A 16,788-nucleotide genomic window follows, 5' to 3' on the forward strand; every position below is an offset into this window, starting at 1 on the left:
TGTGCTCAACACTAACCAAAATATAAAATATGACCTTTTACTAAAACTTTACTTTTCACCGTAAATACCCAATTTCTGTCTGCACTGTCAAGAACGTCAAAAGCATTTTACTCCCAATGTGTTCAAAGGGGAAAAATGCACACGGTGTCGCTGAACATTTACAAGCAACAGTCACGACGCTGACCTTCAGACACACTAGTTGAACTGTCAGGTTGACTTAACTCCTGTTAAAGATTTGGGAAAGTAGACAAGGTGGTGGAAAGAGAAATGTCCTGGTAAGTAAGGTGACAAGAAAGAGATGTTCACTGAAAAGGTCACATCATTTACATCATTACCTCCTGGAGGCATGTGGAAGTGGTACATTAGTGTCTGCCCGCACAGAATGGATGCCAGCACTCCTTCCTCTGTCCAAACATATCCATTCCAATGGACAAGTGTGTGTGTTTTTCTGTGTGTGAGTGTGTACATCTGCTTTGGTATCTGACACTCTCAGACAGCCAGTAGCATGGCTCAGTGAGAAAGATGGCGTGATCACTGGACCATCACTTGCCTTATCCTTCCACACACACGCACACACACACACACACACACACACACACACACACACACACGCACACGCACACGCACACACACAAAAACACACACACACACACACACACACACACACACACACACACACACACACACCATCACCTATCCATGCCCGTAAGCACATGCACACACTCAAACACTCACATACATACGTACATACATATATATATATATCTATATATATATATCTATATATATATATATCTATATATATATAAATTCACCACATATTTTTTTGCAGAGGATAATTTAAGAAGTGTTCCAGAGTCTTTGACCAGAACTTGTGTTAAAGCACAGAAACCTCCTCAGGGAGCAGAGGGAAAGCATGTGTTTCGACAAGGTGGACAGCTGGTTGTTGTTTTTTTGTTCACAGTGTTTGTTTTTAGCTTATTTTGATTTCTGATTGAAGAAATTAATTTTCAAGCTCAGCCTTCAAGTCAATATAGATAAAAGCCTTAGAGGTCAAAGTATTTGCTAGAATCGCACTTATCATCTCAACTATTTATCATACTCATACAGCTACAAAATGTATGTTATTTTGGAAAATCGGTAAACAATTCCATCAAACATTTTGTCATTCTGGGAATTGTTGGTAATTTGCAAAAATGAAAGGTTTAATTAAAGGTACTACAACTTTTGTATCATAAATGTTTCATTTTTAATATCTGGGAATCATGATTTCAAATAAATCCAGCAGAGCTTCCACCGTTGATAATTGAAAATTAATAGTTCAAGTTACAGAAGAAGTTTTTTGATGAAAACTGATGCTTATTTACAAATCAATCAGAATGATTTCTCAACCTCAATGAAATGCATTTTTACATTTCTCCCACAATTGAAAATACATACAATTTATGCCCAAATCCTGACCACAGCTTCAACTTTGAAATCTGAATATATTGGGGACCATTTTTTTTTTTTTAAAGATATGTATTTTTTTGTTTACGAGAAGTTCCTTAATCAGCTAAACAGTTTATTGTAGTTTTGATCCAGGGATGCAGCAATGTTTACTGCAATACTTAATTAATATGCTGTCTGTATCCAGGTCAACTTGAATAATGAAAAGACTAAACATTTTTCTTCCTTCTCCAAAACCTCTTTTATCATCTTTCCTCTCATCTTCCTTCCTCCACCCTCCTCCTCCTGTCTCCCACTTTCCCTTCATTTAGATTTCTGTCCAACACATCATTCGAGGGCCAGAGTGGGTTTATATCCAAAAACACTAACAGCCAGAAAGTTATGTCAGAGTCGCATCACTACATCTGGTCCCTTCAGCTGGACCCCCTGGGCCAGCCAACCTGGACTCGCCTGGGACGGTGGAGACGGGGGAATGTTCTAATGGACCAGGGAGCCTGGCCAATCCATCATGGTTCTGGGGGCGGCGGTGACTGGCGTCGATCCACGCGGCTTCACATGCGGGTGGTAACTCTGGTGGAGCACCCGTTTGTATTTACTCGTGAGGTGGATGGGGATGGCTTGTGTCCTGCAGGCCAGTTGTGCCTCGACCCTCTGACCAATGACTCTTCAGTTTTGGCCAGACTTTTCAAGAACCTTTCAGGGCGCAATGTATCTGTTCCAACAGAGCATAAGAAGTGCTGTTATGGATACTGCGTTGACCTGCTGGAGAAGCTGGCAGAGGACATGGGATTCACTTTTGACCTTTACATTGTTGGTGATGGGAAGTACGGGGGGTTCAAGAATGGTCGCTGGACAGGATTGGTGGGTGATCTGCTCAGTGGCGCTGCCCACCTGGCAGTGACTTCTTTTAGCATTAATTCAGCCAGAAGCCAAGTTATTGACTTCACCTCACCCTTTTTCTCCACCAGCCTTGGAATTCTGGTCAGTACCGCTCGTTTTCTCACTTTCGATTTTTTTCCCCCCATCTTTTAATATTGCTTTTTCTCTTTTTTATTCCTACGTGTTATATGTCTCACTTCTGTAACTTTTTTGGCCATCTTTTTCTGCTCTCTGTCATTGACCTCACCTCAACTCTCTTCTCTTGGTATGCTGGTGGTCAGTATCAATATGGCAGAGGTTTATTACTGCAGGCCCTACCTTATTGCATTATATTGCAGTTCCTCTGTATGGTTTGGACGGGTGAATGTACAGATTGTGGGTTGACCGCCTCACTACAATTACTTTATCCATTCTCCCTGACTGATGAACCAAAGGATAGTGGAAATGACTCTCCTCTCTTTAACTGCCACTATAGGGGAGAATGATCTTTTTTATTTACAGTAATGAACTCTTATATCATTAGTTTGTTTTATTTGATTGTTTTTCTAATTCTGCTTTAAGTATCTCTCTCCAAGATATCATACTAAGTGCACATCTGCCATTGGATTTGCATTTGCTACCAGTGCACTGTTGGCTCATAAAACAAATGTTGTCTAATTAATGCGAGGCTACTGGATTTGTGTCGTGTTTTTGCAATAACTTTTCCATCATTTTAGTATCCTATCTAAACTCCTGATTCTGATTTATGTCCTCACTGAAATAAATGTATGATCATTAACGGAATTGTCAATCACCACCTAAACCCAACACTGATACTGCAGCATATAAACAACAAAAAGGTAATAGTCAGTTTATAAGAATTTTAAATCCTTTCACACCCCCCCTGTATTGTCTTTTTTTCTCCACTCACACAGATGATTACGGCAGACTATTTTGATAAATTGTGGATAAAAAGACTCACAGGCAAGAAAGGGTAGGATAGACAAACTCAGGTAAAACAGGAAGCTATTGTGGTGGTTGGAACAGAGGATTGGTTTGTGAATAGAGAAAGGGCTGGTCAGGTAGAACAGGGGAAGAGGTTATGACAACTCTATGAAATCTGATAATGTCACCAAAATCATATCCTTATTTATTTTCCAATCCTGTGTTCCTTCTTGCCCAGGTTCGGACTCGTGATACAGCAGCCCCCATTGGTGCCTTCATGTGGCCTCTCCACTGGTCCATGTGGCTCGGCATCTTTGTCTCCCTCCACGTCACAGCTGTTTTCCTCACCCTGTATGAGTGGCACAGCCCATTTGGTATGACACCACGAGGACGCAACCGCGACCGGGTGTTCTCCTTCTCATCAGCGCTCAATGTGTGCTACGCTATTCTTTTTGGGAGAACAGTGGCTATCAAGCCACCTAAGTGCTGGACAGGCCGTTTGCTGATGAATCTCTGGGCCATCTTTTGTCTGTTCTGTCTGTCCACCTATACTGCAAATCTAGCTGCTGTCATGGTCGGGGAGAAAACCTATGAGCAACTGTCGGGGATACATGACCCAAAGGTATGAAAGTGACATGCTGATAACAGGGATTAAATAAGAAACTTATAGTCTCAATCACCTTTAAATCAGCATAGAACTCCTTCATTTAAATAATCTTTTCTACTAAAAACATCTTTATGAAATAAGATATTTCTACATTTCATTCAAACAGACAGACAGACAGACAGACAGTCAGACAGACAGACAGACAGACAGACAGACAGTCAGACAGGCGGACAGTCAGACAGACAGACAGACAGACAGACAGACAGACAGTCAAACATACAGACAGACAGACAGACAGACAGACAGACAGACAGACAGGCGGACAGTCAGACAGACAGAGACAGAGAGACAGTCAGACAGACAGACAGTCAGACAGAGAGACAGAGAGACAGACAGAGAGACAGTCAGACAGACAGACAGACAGTCAGACAGAGAGACAGAAAGACAGTCAAACAGACAGACAGACAGACAGTCAGACAGAGAGACAGTCAGACAGACAGACAGACAGACAGATAGGCAGACAGTCAAACATACAGACAGACAGGCAGACAGACAGACAGACAGACAGACAGACAGACAGTCAGACAGACAGACAGACAGACAGACAGACAGACAAGTGCTTTTTTTTACATTTTTTTGGATAATCTTTTTGCGAGGTCCATGATTATCACTTTAAACTGCAGGCTACAAATTTTGTTAACCTTTTAAACTTTAATTAAACACGTTAATTCCTGAATTGATCAATGTTTTCATAGCAATTGAGCCAGGGTGATTTATGTAGTTTGTCAACTCACCTATTCTCAAAATCAGAAGTGTGGCGCAAGACATAATGAAAGTATGTTTCCAAAAAGAAAAGAAAAGACTTAAAACACCAACTAAAGAAAAGAGAATAGAAACAACAGACAGAAATGACTTGTATCAATAGTAATCAATATTCATGCGCTTTGAAAGTATTCTAAAGGTAACATTTGGGTTCATTCTTCTTTCTTGCAGTTGCACCATCCCTCTCAGGGATTTCGATTTGCCACAGTGAGAGAAAGCAGTGCAGAGGACTATCTCAAAAAGAGTTTCCCTGAGATGCATGAGTACATGAGAAGATACAATGTCCCAGCAACACCAGATGGCATACATAATCTCAAGTAAGGCAATTTTATACTATACATATTGCCACTGACATTATGCATTCAGGTACACACGCATGAGAGGGCCTGCTTTGTATGTTCATCGCTGTAGTCGTCACTAAGCCTGTAACAACTGTCATCTGTCCCCTTATATTTACTTCCTATTCAACAAGTTATCTCTTGCTGTCATCATTAGCCGAAAGAGAGTTGAAAAAACAATACAAAAATAGATCATCTCTAGAAAAAAAGTGAAGTTGTTGTGTACGTCCAAAAGAAGACAGAATTTGAAAAAAACAAAATGCTGTCATTCTCCTGTTTGCATTCACATCTCACACTCCTCCTTACCCTGCCATTGCTGTCAGCCTAAGCTGCTTCAACATTCTACTGGCATCCCCACGGAGCCTCGCAGAATATAGGAGAAAAAAGCAGCTGGAATGCAGGCCGAGGCTGGGTAGAACACAATTTCAACGGACGAAACAAGATTTTTTTACTGTGCTTGTGAAATGATTAGAGGGTTCAAGGGAATTGTAATCTTTAGAAAATTACAACTGGTGAACATGACACTTTACAACGCCATACAAGTACAAGTGTGCTGAATTGCAACTTTGCTCAAGGTTAACTTCCCAAGGCGACCAGGAATGAGTGACTGGATACTTTAATCTCACATAATGAAAAATATGTTAAAGGTAATTTACGGTTGAAGTGATCGCATGGTTTCAGAGCAGAGACGTTTTATGTTTTACTCCAAGTAGTTTCTTCAATTGTTTCAAAGGGATTTTAATTTGTTTCGTGATCATATTTTCATCATGACAATATTTTTTTTATTATGATTGATTTAATTAAGAATGTTGAATCAACAGGGATTTTACTTGTAAAAGAATATCACTTAAATTTGAACCCCACTTTTTAGGGTGTATTTTTGTCAATTCTGTTTTAACCATATTGCTATAGCCCCATTCTCACCACAGCAATTAGTACTAACAAAAGCTAACAGCAGTCTCCCTGCTCCCTGGCATTATCAGCCATCACACATTTCTTGTACTATTTTGTCTGGCCTATTAAAATAATAGACTCTAGTATATGCCTTGATATAAGTTTCACATAACACAGAACAACATTTTTTTTCCCCCAAGGGCATTTCAAACCTGATTGCTAGCAGATCCTTCATCATGATGCAAAGACTCTCTCCTGTTCAACCTCAGAGATTCAACATCATTGGAACTGCTGTGTCTTACACTGCATTGTATTAAAGTGCCATTGAGCTGGCAATACATGATTCCACTACTTTTACCAGCATAACTGCATGGAGACAATGCAGAAAAGGGGGCCTTGTGCTGTAATAATATTGGTTGGGGAATTGGTAGGTGGCATGGTAGTAATCCCATTTTAAAACATAATATCATTGGTGGGAAAGCGTGAGGACAGTAAGCTGCAGTCTGATTCATCCCGTTATAATGCACAGCCAGGTTGTGCTCAGCAGATAGTGGTGGGGTTTCAAACACTATCCTTGATAAGGGGTGACAAATAAAGACTATCTTAAAAAAGGCTTTGAAGAATTTATATTCAGGTAGGCTTTAGTTGTCAGTAAAGACATTCAGAGTTGATTTGTTAAAACCTTGCTGAGAGTGTTGTGAGTTAATATGTCTCCTCTGTATAAGAGACTTGGAAGAAGAGATGTGAGTAAATTGCCCGAAACAGGCAGTAATTTCACCAGCATGTGACCAGTTAAAGTATTGGAAAATGATGTGTAAGACCAACTGGCAAAAAATCAGCTTCGGACAAAGCAATGTTGAGAGATTTTACAATTTTCTGTGATTGCACTCTGAAAAGCTCTATAAAGTACTCAGAAGCACAAAGCAAACCAACTCAACAGCTTCCATTGTCGCGTTGTGTTCCTGCAGCATTTTTGGATTGGTTTCTTTGTCAGTTATTGGACTTTGTTTGTTTCAAGTCTTAAACACTAAACATGCAGTGGCCCAAATGTGCTACCAACAATTTCTCATTCCAGGTTGTCAAATACCAACGCCCTGTCGAACTCCTTTCTTGCCCAAAGCAATTACAATGGTATAGCGTCAGCTCTCTTCCTGCATGGTTAACATCACACCATCTGTTTGGTTCAGCAGAAAAGCTACATCACAGTTACAAACAACATAAGAGTTGTTTAAATCTCAAAACCAATCAGCTCATTGTCCATCATTGTCTGATTGATATTATATGCCTCTGGGAGCAGATGCACATTTTTCATTAATTCTGGTGAAGCCAGTGGTTAGCGTTAAACAACTTCCAGGCAAGACGTCATTTTCCATGTGGCATGTCCGTCTGCACAGGAAAAAAAAGAAGGAATTTCTTGGTCCATAATATCCCAGAGTTACGCCTGTTTCATCTGTTGAGTCTCAGTGCAACAGTAGAGTACAAGGTACACAGAGGCTTCACTCTGGCTCACTTCAGCTTCACTCTGGCTCACTTCAGCATTATGAGCTGAAAAAGGAATTGTAATTTACTCACTGTTAACAAAAAATACATTCGCTAAAATTTGATACTTTTTTTTTTGAGGTAGTCAGGAAATCTAATCGCTGATGGTTTTTTTCGTGACGCAGTGTCAGACAGATTTGTGTCACAAAAGTAAAAGGTTTGATCTGGAATTGATTGTTAGCTGCACTTTTAAGAAGATAAATGTTAAGAGACAAATAAGTTATCGGTAGAATGCCGCCCATGGGAGTTGGTATGTCAAAAAAGTTTTGCCTGGTTTATCGTGCAACACAGACTTTTTTTCCTGCATTTTCTGCCAATATGTAAATGGTCAATACAGCTCAAAATACACATTTTCTAAAAGGTGGAAACAAGAACACTTCACAGGCTGTGGGCTGTGGCTCAGTTGGTCGTCATCTCTCAACCGGAAGGTCAATTGTTTGATATCCTGCATCAACATGTCCGATGTTTCCCTGGGCACCTTGAATTGTTCCCGCTGCTTTGTCAGCGGGGTATTAATGTGTATGAATGGGATTAGTTACTTCTTTTTTTTATTTTTATTGCATGACAAGAGACAATACACTAATGATACAACACAAGAGACAATTACAGTGAGCACAGGCCAGAAAAGGGGTTAGTTACTTCTGATGGTCTCACTAGCAACCACTGCCATCAGTGTCTGAATGGGTGTGAATGGGTAGGTGTGACATGCAGTGTAAAAGCGCTTTAGTAGTCAGTACACAAAGCATCCATTACAAAGTCCATTACCATTTACCATTACAGTCTTAAAAACCAGATCCCTGTATACTGATTCTACAGTTCTATGTATAATCTGCAAATAAAGATTACAGTTGAATGATGGCTGTTCTCATGCAGAAGCTGAAGGTTACTTTGTGTGCCCATATTAGACCAAGAAAGATGTGAAGGAAATGTTTTTCTTTCATGCCCTGGTAGAGAGAATACTATTGGTGTTTTTATCTGTTCAACTTTACCTTTTGAGCCTGACAAAACACAAACTGTTCTTATACTTCCACTTGCACTGTAAGGTCAGAGGCGTGACATGAGGACACAAACTGAGAAAAGAAAAGGGTCAGAGTAGCAGACCGCGATAGAGGGGACCATGTTAGGTAAAATTCTGTCTGTCTCAGGAGGTGTTAAGGATACATTTTTTATGTGCAATTCAGAGGGTTGTTTTAAAAATGCAAGTTTTTGGGGCTGGTTCCCAGCAGGCATAAAGAATTTGTTGTGTTAGTGCTACAGTAACATTTGTCCCTACAATGCATTTGTGAGAGTAACTATGGATTAGATCCAGTCCATCTATCATGTTGTCTGTCCAGTCATCCATCAGATGGTCACTTAAGGAACATTTCAGGCCAACAGTCTGCTCTAACATCATTCACTTATCATCACACACCTTGTCTGAAATGAACTACTGTGAGTATATTTTGTTGTTTAACCAATGAGAGAATGGACTGAAGGCCAGGCAGATTGAGACTCAGGATGCAGGTTCTGTCTCAGGCGTAATTCTACACGAGCTTATCTTGGCCCAGACTGTAACTAAGATTAGACAAACAAGATGAAGGGATGAGGAAAAAAGGTTGTATGGCTGAGCGGAGAGGAAAGGAAGAACTGAGACAAACAGAGTGGAGTGGAATAGCTAGGTAGAAGTAGGCTTGTCAGCAGACTGGAGGTATGGTTTAGGCATGGTCCTGCTCCAGAACCTCAGTTAATATACACACTTAGAAACACCTTGTTGTATAGAGTGCATGAAGCAAAGGTGCCACTTATTTTTGTTACATCTGCATTTTCAGTCAATTCCAATATATCTACCTTCTGTGTGTTTACAGGGCTGACCCTCAGAAACTGGATGCATTCATTATGGACAAAGCTCTACTGGATTATGAAGTCTCCATCGATGCAGACTGCAAGACACTAACAGTTGGAAAACCCTTTGCAATTGAAGGTAACATGACAATTTAAAAATACAATTCATCATATTTAACCTTATTTGACAAAGAGGTCCCTTGAGATACAGATCTCCTTTTCAATAGAGTAATGGCCATGATGGCAATATGCTTCAAAGTAAAGAAAACATCAATTAGATCATGCCAAAACAGACATGACAGCATAAAAAAGGACTTCAAAACAAAAACAAGTAGCTCAGATACATTGAACAAACTCAGTTTCGGAATAACAATTTAAATCTTTAGTTACACAGTTTTAGTTCAGAGCTTTGAACTCTCTCAGGCAGACAAAATCATTAAACTGTTGTGTGTGTACTGAGAGTTATTTCATGACCAGGGCACAAACTAGGGGAAAGCTGCTCCACCAGATTCTTTATGAAGCCTCAGTACTTGGTAGAGCTGCCATTTATTGTAGCAAAAATCATTACAGCTGTTGATGAGTTACAGGAGATTGATTCAAAGAATGCCAAGGGGGGGTTTCAGTATGGCTTGGTAAATGGAAATTTACCAATCATCTTCTTAGGCTTAATGAAGACCAAGAAACTAAGACATGAAGAACAAAGCGACGTGTATGGGACATTATGTTGTCTATAAAACACAAAGCACTCAAAGCAGTAAAGTGTAGAAGAAAGCTGCATGTATTTCATTATGTCCACGTTTTCTAATATACTTAGGATATGTTTTTTATGAGAATTTTTCTATCTGCTAATTAAGACTCTTTAATAAAACCACACTTCCAGCCCTTTAGTTTATTCATTACTAATTATTCAGAGGTTGCATTTAACCTATTAAACATAGATGTGGGGCTTTTCTCCTCACTGATTTGCTGACTGATAAATAAGAGTAGTGGTTGTTAAGAATATTCTAAATCAAAGTAGTAACCAGTCAGTAATAGATAAAAAGTAATTTGAGTTCTTGCACCACAACAGCATATGTTTCTTTTTTAATTATCAGTAGATTTGAAGGGTTCTGTTTGCATGGCTGCATTGTAGCTGACCATTAGCATTTTAGGACAACCCTAAGTTTAACAATATCAAACACACAACTTTGAACAACTTTTAATCTTCAAGCTTTCAACGGCTTTAGAGCCTCTATTGTCTGTTAATCTCTTGCCCATTTAGAAAGTCTCTTCCTTCCTCTGTGAAGACATTCCCATGGCGGTTGCTCCCATTACAGGACACAATAGTCTCAGATTCCAGTGCTGTTGTTAATTACTTAATGCACACTTGAGCCTTTAGGATACAAATCATTCAGTATATTTCCTACCAAAGCATGCTTCTTCTTTAATTGGCTCTCACTGATGTTGTCACACTTTCCTGGCATGATAAAACATTCTGAGATTTAATTGCAATGTCAAAAACCCTCTCTGTTTTAGAGCAACAATGCTGCTTTCCAATAAGCACTGGCAAAAATGAACCAGGCTTCCTGTTTTTCTGTGGGTGTTTTACTTTTGTGTCTTGTGCACAGCTAGAAACCAGTGATTGAAAATAATGGCAGTTCGTGGAGGTGAAGTGAAAATGATTTTGCTGTTCTGACAGAGGAATAATGACTCTGTCTATTTCCACTGGCAGGTTATGGGATTGGCCTCCCTCAGAACTCTCCACTCACCTCAAACTTCTCGGCGCTTGTTAGTCAGTACAAGTCAGATGGCTTCATGGACATGCTGCATGACAAATGGTACAAGGTTGTGCCCTGCGGGAAGCGCAGTTTCGCTGTGACTGAGGTAGGAGCAGAACCACATGTTACACTGTTTTTATTTTATTGTGATAGAAAATTAAATGACATAGAATTTTGACATACCGTTTTTATCTATCACCAGCCATAGCTTTAACCATATGCTGAATCATCAGTTTTATGGTTCAACATAGGCATGACTGGTGTTTTTAGTTTCTGCTTGCAAATAATACAAAGATAAAAAAAAACGTTTAAAGCTGCACAATTCAATACATCTTGTGTTCATTTTGTCTCTAATTATTATTACAAACAATACAAAACCTTGTCTAACCTATCTTTTGTGAAAAATAGCCCACCAAACTTTTCACTTAATTTAAAGTTTTAATAACTCATTGTTTTGGTTTCCGGTCTGCAACCCTTTAGTTTCATCTCACTGCCTTCATCATCCTGTTCTCCAGTCGCAGCAGGCAGCTGTTTCCAGCCAAAAAGCAGTTAGTTACAAGCACATCAGAGCTCAGTTAGTTTTGTTTCTTCCTGTTTTACATTGTGCAGCACTTAAGCGCTAAAAAGGCAGGAAATTCCTCAAGGAGTTTATAGAGGAAAAGGTAAGAGTGACTACTGAACATGTTTGTTTAATGGAAACACAACTGTAAATTATTTTAAAGCTGTTATGGGATGTGTTAATCTTTACACATCTGTCAAAACAACTTTACAAGGAACATCTTTGTTGTATTTACATCTTGTTTCATGGCCCCCAAGAGACAGAAACATGATATATTTCTGCAGTATTACGAAGCTTTACAGAGTAAAAGAATCATGCCACTGTAAAGTTACAGTCAGTATTGTTACATTTAAAATACGTTTCAAATGTTCATTTGAGTTTCCCATCATTGTAGAAGTATGCAAAGCCCTTGAAAGCACCAATACAAGAATGCTGCTTCTCTCTAACCACTGTTTAAGCTGTTTACTTTCCCTGTACTACCTCCATGTTTAGTCATGTCTTGCTACTTCACACCCTGGCCCCAGACCGTCCAGCTGCCAACCAAGCCATGTCATCCATAACTTCGGCCTTAAACAGTCCAGTCCATTCTGTGCAGCTATTACTAAGCACTTAGCTCTCCTAGCAGCCTGGCTGTCTCTCAACCCAGCTGTGGCTCTGGAATTCCCAAAAGTGTCTCCTTTGCTCACTGCAGACTGCAGACTCCCTGTTGTCAGACATGAATTAAAAACTTACTTCCAAAAAGAATTCATGTCCCTCCTCTGCCCCAGCTTCTTCCTATATTTATACTTTTCTATTCCATTATTTATTTTACTTAGCTACTCTATGACCTTTTACATAATTTAACAGCAGCCTGTGCATTATGATGTTTCATTGAGGAGCACGTATTGTGTACATTGGAATGACAGATTTAACCAAAAAAAAAAACCTGACACATAAATGTAAACAAACATCCGCATTGTTGATCTGTGTAGCAGAAGCAGTACATTGCAGTGCAACTGATTCAGTGCAGCTAAATCATTTCCCACTGTGTAATAGATAGATGTGTTATAGATGCTATCTACAGGTGCAGACATTTAAATTGCTCCAGGTACATTTCATTCTGCAGTGTCATGCCAGCACCTTCCTACACTGGTAGCAGTGAAAGCTGCTTAACCATTATTTTTCATCCCTTGATTTTATACTGTATGTACCAACATAACTTGTGTATCATTCATAATCCAGAGTATGCTAATTGTGTGCACACTTCTGCATGGTCAAAGCAACCTACATTGGTCTTTAAACTTCCATGTACAGCTTCATCTTCACATAAAAAATCTGTTGTCTTTTGGCTCAGTCAGAATAGGCTGTCAATATGAACTCATCAGGAAATTCATGTGATGTTAGCATTATGAATTTCTGACTAGGCTGGCTCAGTTCAACCCTGCTCAGCATTTTTTAAGCAATCTTTTTATTCCACCGAATGACTGCTGCACCAGCAGCAAGCCTGGGATTCTGAAAAGAGGAAAATCTGATGGATTGTCTTCTTTGAGGAAGCCAAACTCTCTGGCACTTAGCCAGCTCTCTGTCACCCCAAAGAAGACGATCCCATTAAAAGCAATACAATCAATACCAATAAATGACATATTATCCAATTACCTAACACTGAAAGGGCCAATCTCAACATCACCAAGAGATAAATAGTGATCAAAGTGATGGACATTATGTGTTTTGTTAAAATCTTTGCAGAAACTGTTTGCAATGAGATATTAGTGCATTGAACAAAGTATGGTTAAAACATGAAAGTGGAGTTGTGAATTACAAGATCACTAAAAATGTATTTTTCTATAGGGTCCATATATGGAAGTGTGTGTATTGCCAAAACTAGTAATAGTATGTACTTAAATGTTCTGATCCAAGGAGTGCCCATAACTGTGAGAAATGTCAGGATGCCGTGATACACAATAACTTGCGCTGCTTCTTATGCACTGGAGCTAAGTATTAGATTAGATTACTGTCATGTATCCTTAGTAAGCATGTCTTGTTGTTAAAGGATAAAACCACCGTATGTTTTATCTGTTCCGATCCAAATTAATTCCTAAATTTCCTCCCCAGATGTAAGATGCCACTTCTAGCTCACACTCTAAAATTGCATTACAGCCAGCTCACCAAGTCACACAACTGCGATGAGGAGTTTAATCCATCATGCATTTTTTTCCCAACATGACTTTATAATGCAATCATTGCAGCGGCTGCTGTACTCATACTCAGCAGTAAAAGGATTTATATGAAAATGTAAATCTGCAATAAATAAAGCAGATGCTCAATTGGGAACTGAATGATTGCGCAATAGTAGATTTTTTTTTAATTTTCCATACTAATTATATCGTATTTCAGATGTTAAATTCTCTGAAAGTCTTTAGTTCCTCATTAAAACACAATGCTGATTCAGAATTTTACGTTCATTGCTGTTTTTTACTTTGGGGATTCTTTTATCCTGTAAATGATTCAGGTTGGGGAAGATAATCCCTTGCTCACAGTGTAATTTACAGAGTGAAAGCAAACCTGGGCAACATTCTCCTTAAACTGGTTTTCTAGAAGTAAGTTTTCACAACTGCAGAGACAGGGATGGTGGTGTTATAAAGTCAAGGGGCGGAAAAATATCCCGATACATTAAAATCGTAAATGCAGATGTCTGTTTCTACAAAAACAAAAAATGTGAATAGGTGGCTCCTGATGTTGCACAGAATTACTGTAAGTTATTCATGATTTGTCAGGGGAAAAAAAGAAAAAAGGCATTACAGTTATCATTTAAGTGTTAGCTGGAGAGAAAAATGCATACAGTCAAAAAGCTAATCTGTTAGCATACAACCAAAAATATGCATGCTTGACTAAGATAAGGAAACAGAAACCCATGCAGAATGAGTTTCTGTCCTTTAAATTGTTATTTAAAAACATATATAACACAAAGAGTAGATTGAAAATAGCAAGATGACATTAGGAAATAATCAAAACACTATATTTATGAGAAAACATCAGTTTTATAACCGTAGTGCGTACATTAGTCATGGTGCCAACTACTGTATCAAGCTTGCATGTTCAATACACCTCAGTTGTGAATGTTTGTGACTTTTCTAACACCATGCAGCAAAACCTGTGGGACCTTTTATGTTTCCACTATTTTACTTCCTGTCCTACCTATCTACTTCCTGGTGCAGTATACTTAATTGTTCATTCTCTGAGTCTCCTTTCTTTCTTCCTATTTCTCATTCTGTTCTCTCCAGACGCTGCAGATGGGCATTAAGCATTTCTCCGGTCTGTTTGTGATGCTCTGTGTGGGCGTGGCCTTATCTCTACTGACCACAATTGCAGAACATATTGTGTACAAGCTGGTCATCCCAAGGGTCAAGGAGCCACGCTTCAAATACTGGCTGCACACTAGCCAGGTATGAAACTCGCGTGCAAACACACACAAATACAACAGAATGGAGCTTCTCTTTAATCAAGAGTTTTCAACATAATAAATAACCCAAAACACTTTAAATAATCTAAAGGCCACATGTCTTTTTGCAACAAAGTATACTTACCAGCACTGTTCTTATTTTGTGTATTTAGACTGTGACACATTTTTGGTTGCTGTTTACCCTCCCTTTTTCTTTACTCCCTCCTCTGTCTTTCTGACTTGTGCATGCAGTCAACACAGCCATTTTAACATTGAAAAAAGTTATAGTGAAACTGACAAATTATGAACTGTAAAGAATGTAACAAGAAATGTGTTCCTTGTCTTCCAGAGATTACACCGTGCGCTCAACTCCGTCTTCAATGATGACAAACTACCAACTGTAACCAAGCCTGAGAAGAGGTACCGACTAAATCGAGTAGACACGCACATCACTGTAATATATTCACTTTAAATGTTACGTTTTTAAGAATCTGATCAGCGTAAAATCTCATCCCTAAATGACCAAACTGAATAGAAACTGATCCAAGTTGTGTTTAAATTACTTATGAACCATTAAGTCCATTTTGTTTTGACTGTGGATTTAGGCTTATTAAAACTCTTGTCACACAAGGGCACATCAGAAATGGGCACCCAACTGACTTAAAAAACTCCTCTGAGAGTGCTTTCAAAGCACTTCATCACTCACCAAATTCAATTCATTTTCTTTGAATAAATAAATCTTACTTAATCACAAACAGTACATAAACTCGTACAATTACTTAGAAAGGAGTAGATGTCATGCTTGATTCAGAGGTATCAACAAATCACATCGCTGAGATATCACATATCATCCCAGATGTTGAAAGCCTCTAAAGAAAAAAGCAGAGACAGTCTTCTAAAACTCAACAGCCCATTGGTTGGATTAACAGGCTGAGAATAGGTGACATCAATTAAAATTCAAGTGGCAGTTAATGGACCTATTTTTAATCAGAAAACCAAACAGAATGGTCAGTCTGTTGGAAGCTAATTATATCTTCGGGATATTGAGGAAATAATCTCGTGCTAACGTCACAGAGTATTGTATGGCTCAGTTGGTGGGAGAGAGCAAGATTTAGTAAAGCATGAAAGCTCCTTTCTGGTTGGTTTCAGTGTCTGTCCAAATGTTGCGTGGTCCACATTGGTTACATAAACCTGCTCTGTCATTTTGACACCCTTACAGTGTGTGTCCTGGTGTAGCCTCTTCTTGTTCACATTGGTCACTGCTCACACTGCATGTTTAATGTCACATTGGCGCTTGAGATAAGCATATCTGATGTCAGCTGAGCAAAGTGGGAGTTCTATTTCTCTTTTTTGAAAGCTTCTAGGCGGAGATCAAAACGGGTTTTTAAAGCATTTGCTGAGCTCTCTCTATTTGAAATTTCCAGCTGTAATGTATTTCACATCTCTTTCCTACTTAGCGCACCACATGCAGAGGGGACACTCAGGTGGAGCTCTCAAAGTGGGGATTAAATACACGTAATAATTATGGAGCCAAGGCCATGTGAGGGATGCCTGTGGTAATGAGGATAGATTACCTACTCCTGCATAATTACGCTCATTCAATCAGGCTCTTCTGCACTGTGCCTGCGTGCTGTCTAAGAGTCAGGAATTATTACTGTCACATTGTCAGCGTTCTGCAGAAACCTTGTGTGTCAGAAATGCCTGTTTTGCAAGCCCTGCACTGAGAAAGCATGATCCTCCCATTTGTGGGAAGCATATACACAAAATAAATTCCAAGTGTG

The 16,788-nt window shown here is 39.2% G+C and overlaps 1 protein-coding gene across 1 annotated transcript in view; it reads left to right on the plus strand.

The window, feature by feature from the left end:
• The window catches only part of grin3a (glutamate receptor, ionotropic, N-methyl-D-aspartate 3A), a 46,993-nt gene that overhangs the window by 22,896 nt on the left and 7,309 nt on the right, over positions 1-16,788 (plus strand). Inside the window, exons 3-9 of the mRNA XM_065965946.1 lie at positions 1,761-2,430; positions 3,491-3,874; positions 4,853-4,998; positions 9,297-9,412; positions 10,985-11,136; positions 14,850-15,011; positions 15,357-15,427. Of these exons, the coding sequence (XP_065822018.1) occupies positions 1,761-2,430; positions 3,491-3,874; positions 4,853-4,998; positions 9,297-9,412; positions 10,985-11,136; positions 14,850-15,011; positions 15,357-15,427 (1,701 nt within the window). The remainder of the gene's footprint in view (positions 1-1,760; positions 2,431-3,490; positions 3,875-4,852; positions 4,999-9,296; positions 9,413-10,984; positions 11,137-14,849; positions 15,012-15,356; positions 15,428-16,788) is intronic.

The sequence above is a fragment of the Labrus bergylta genome, chromosome 17, assembly GCF_963930695.1.
Source record: "Labrus bergylta chromosome 17, fLabBer1.1, whole genome shotgun sequence".
NCBI classification, from domain to species: Eukaryota; Metazoa; Chordata; class Actinopteri; order Labriformes; family Labridae; genus Labrus; species Labrus bergylta.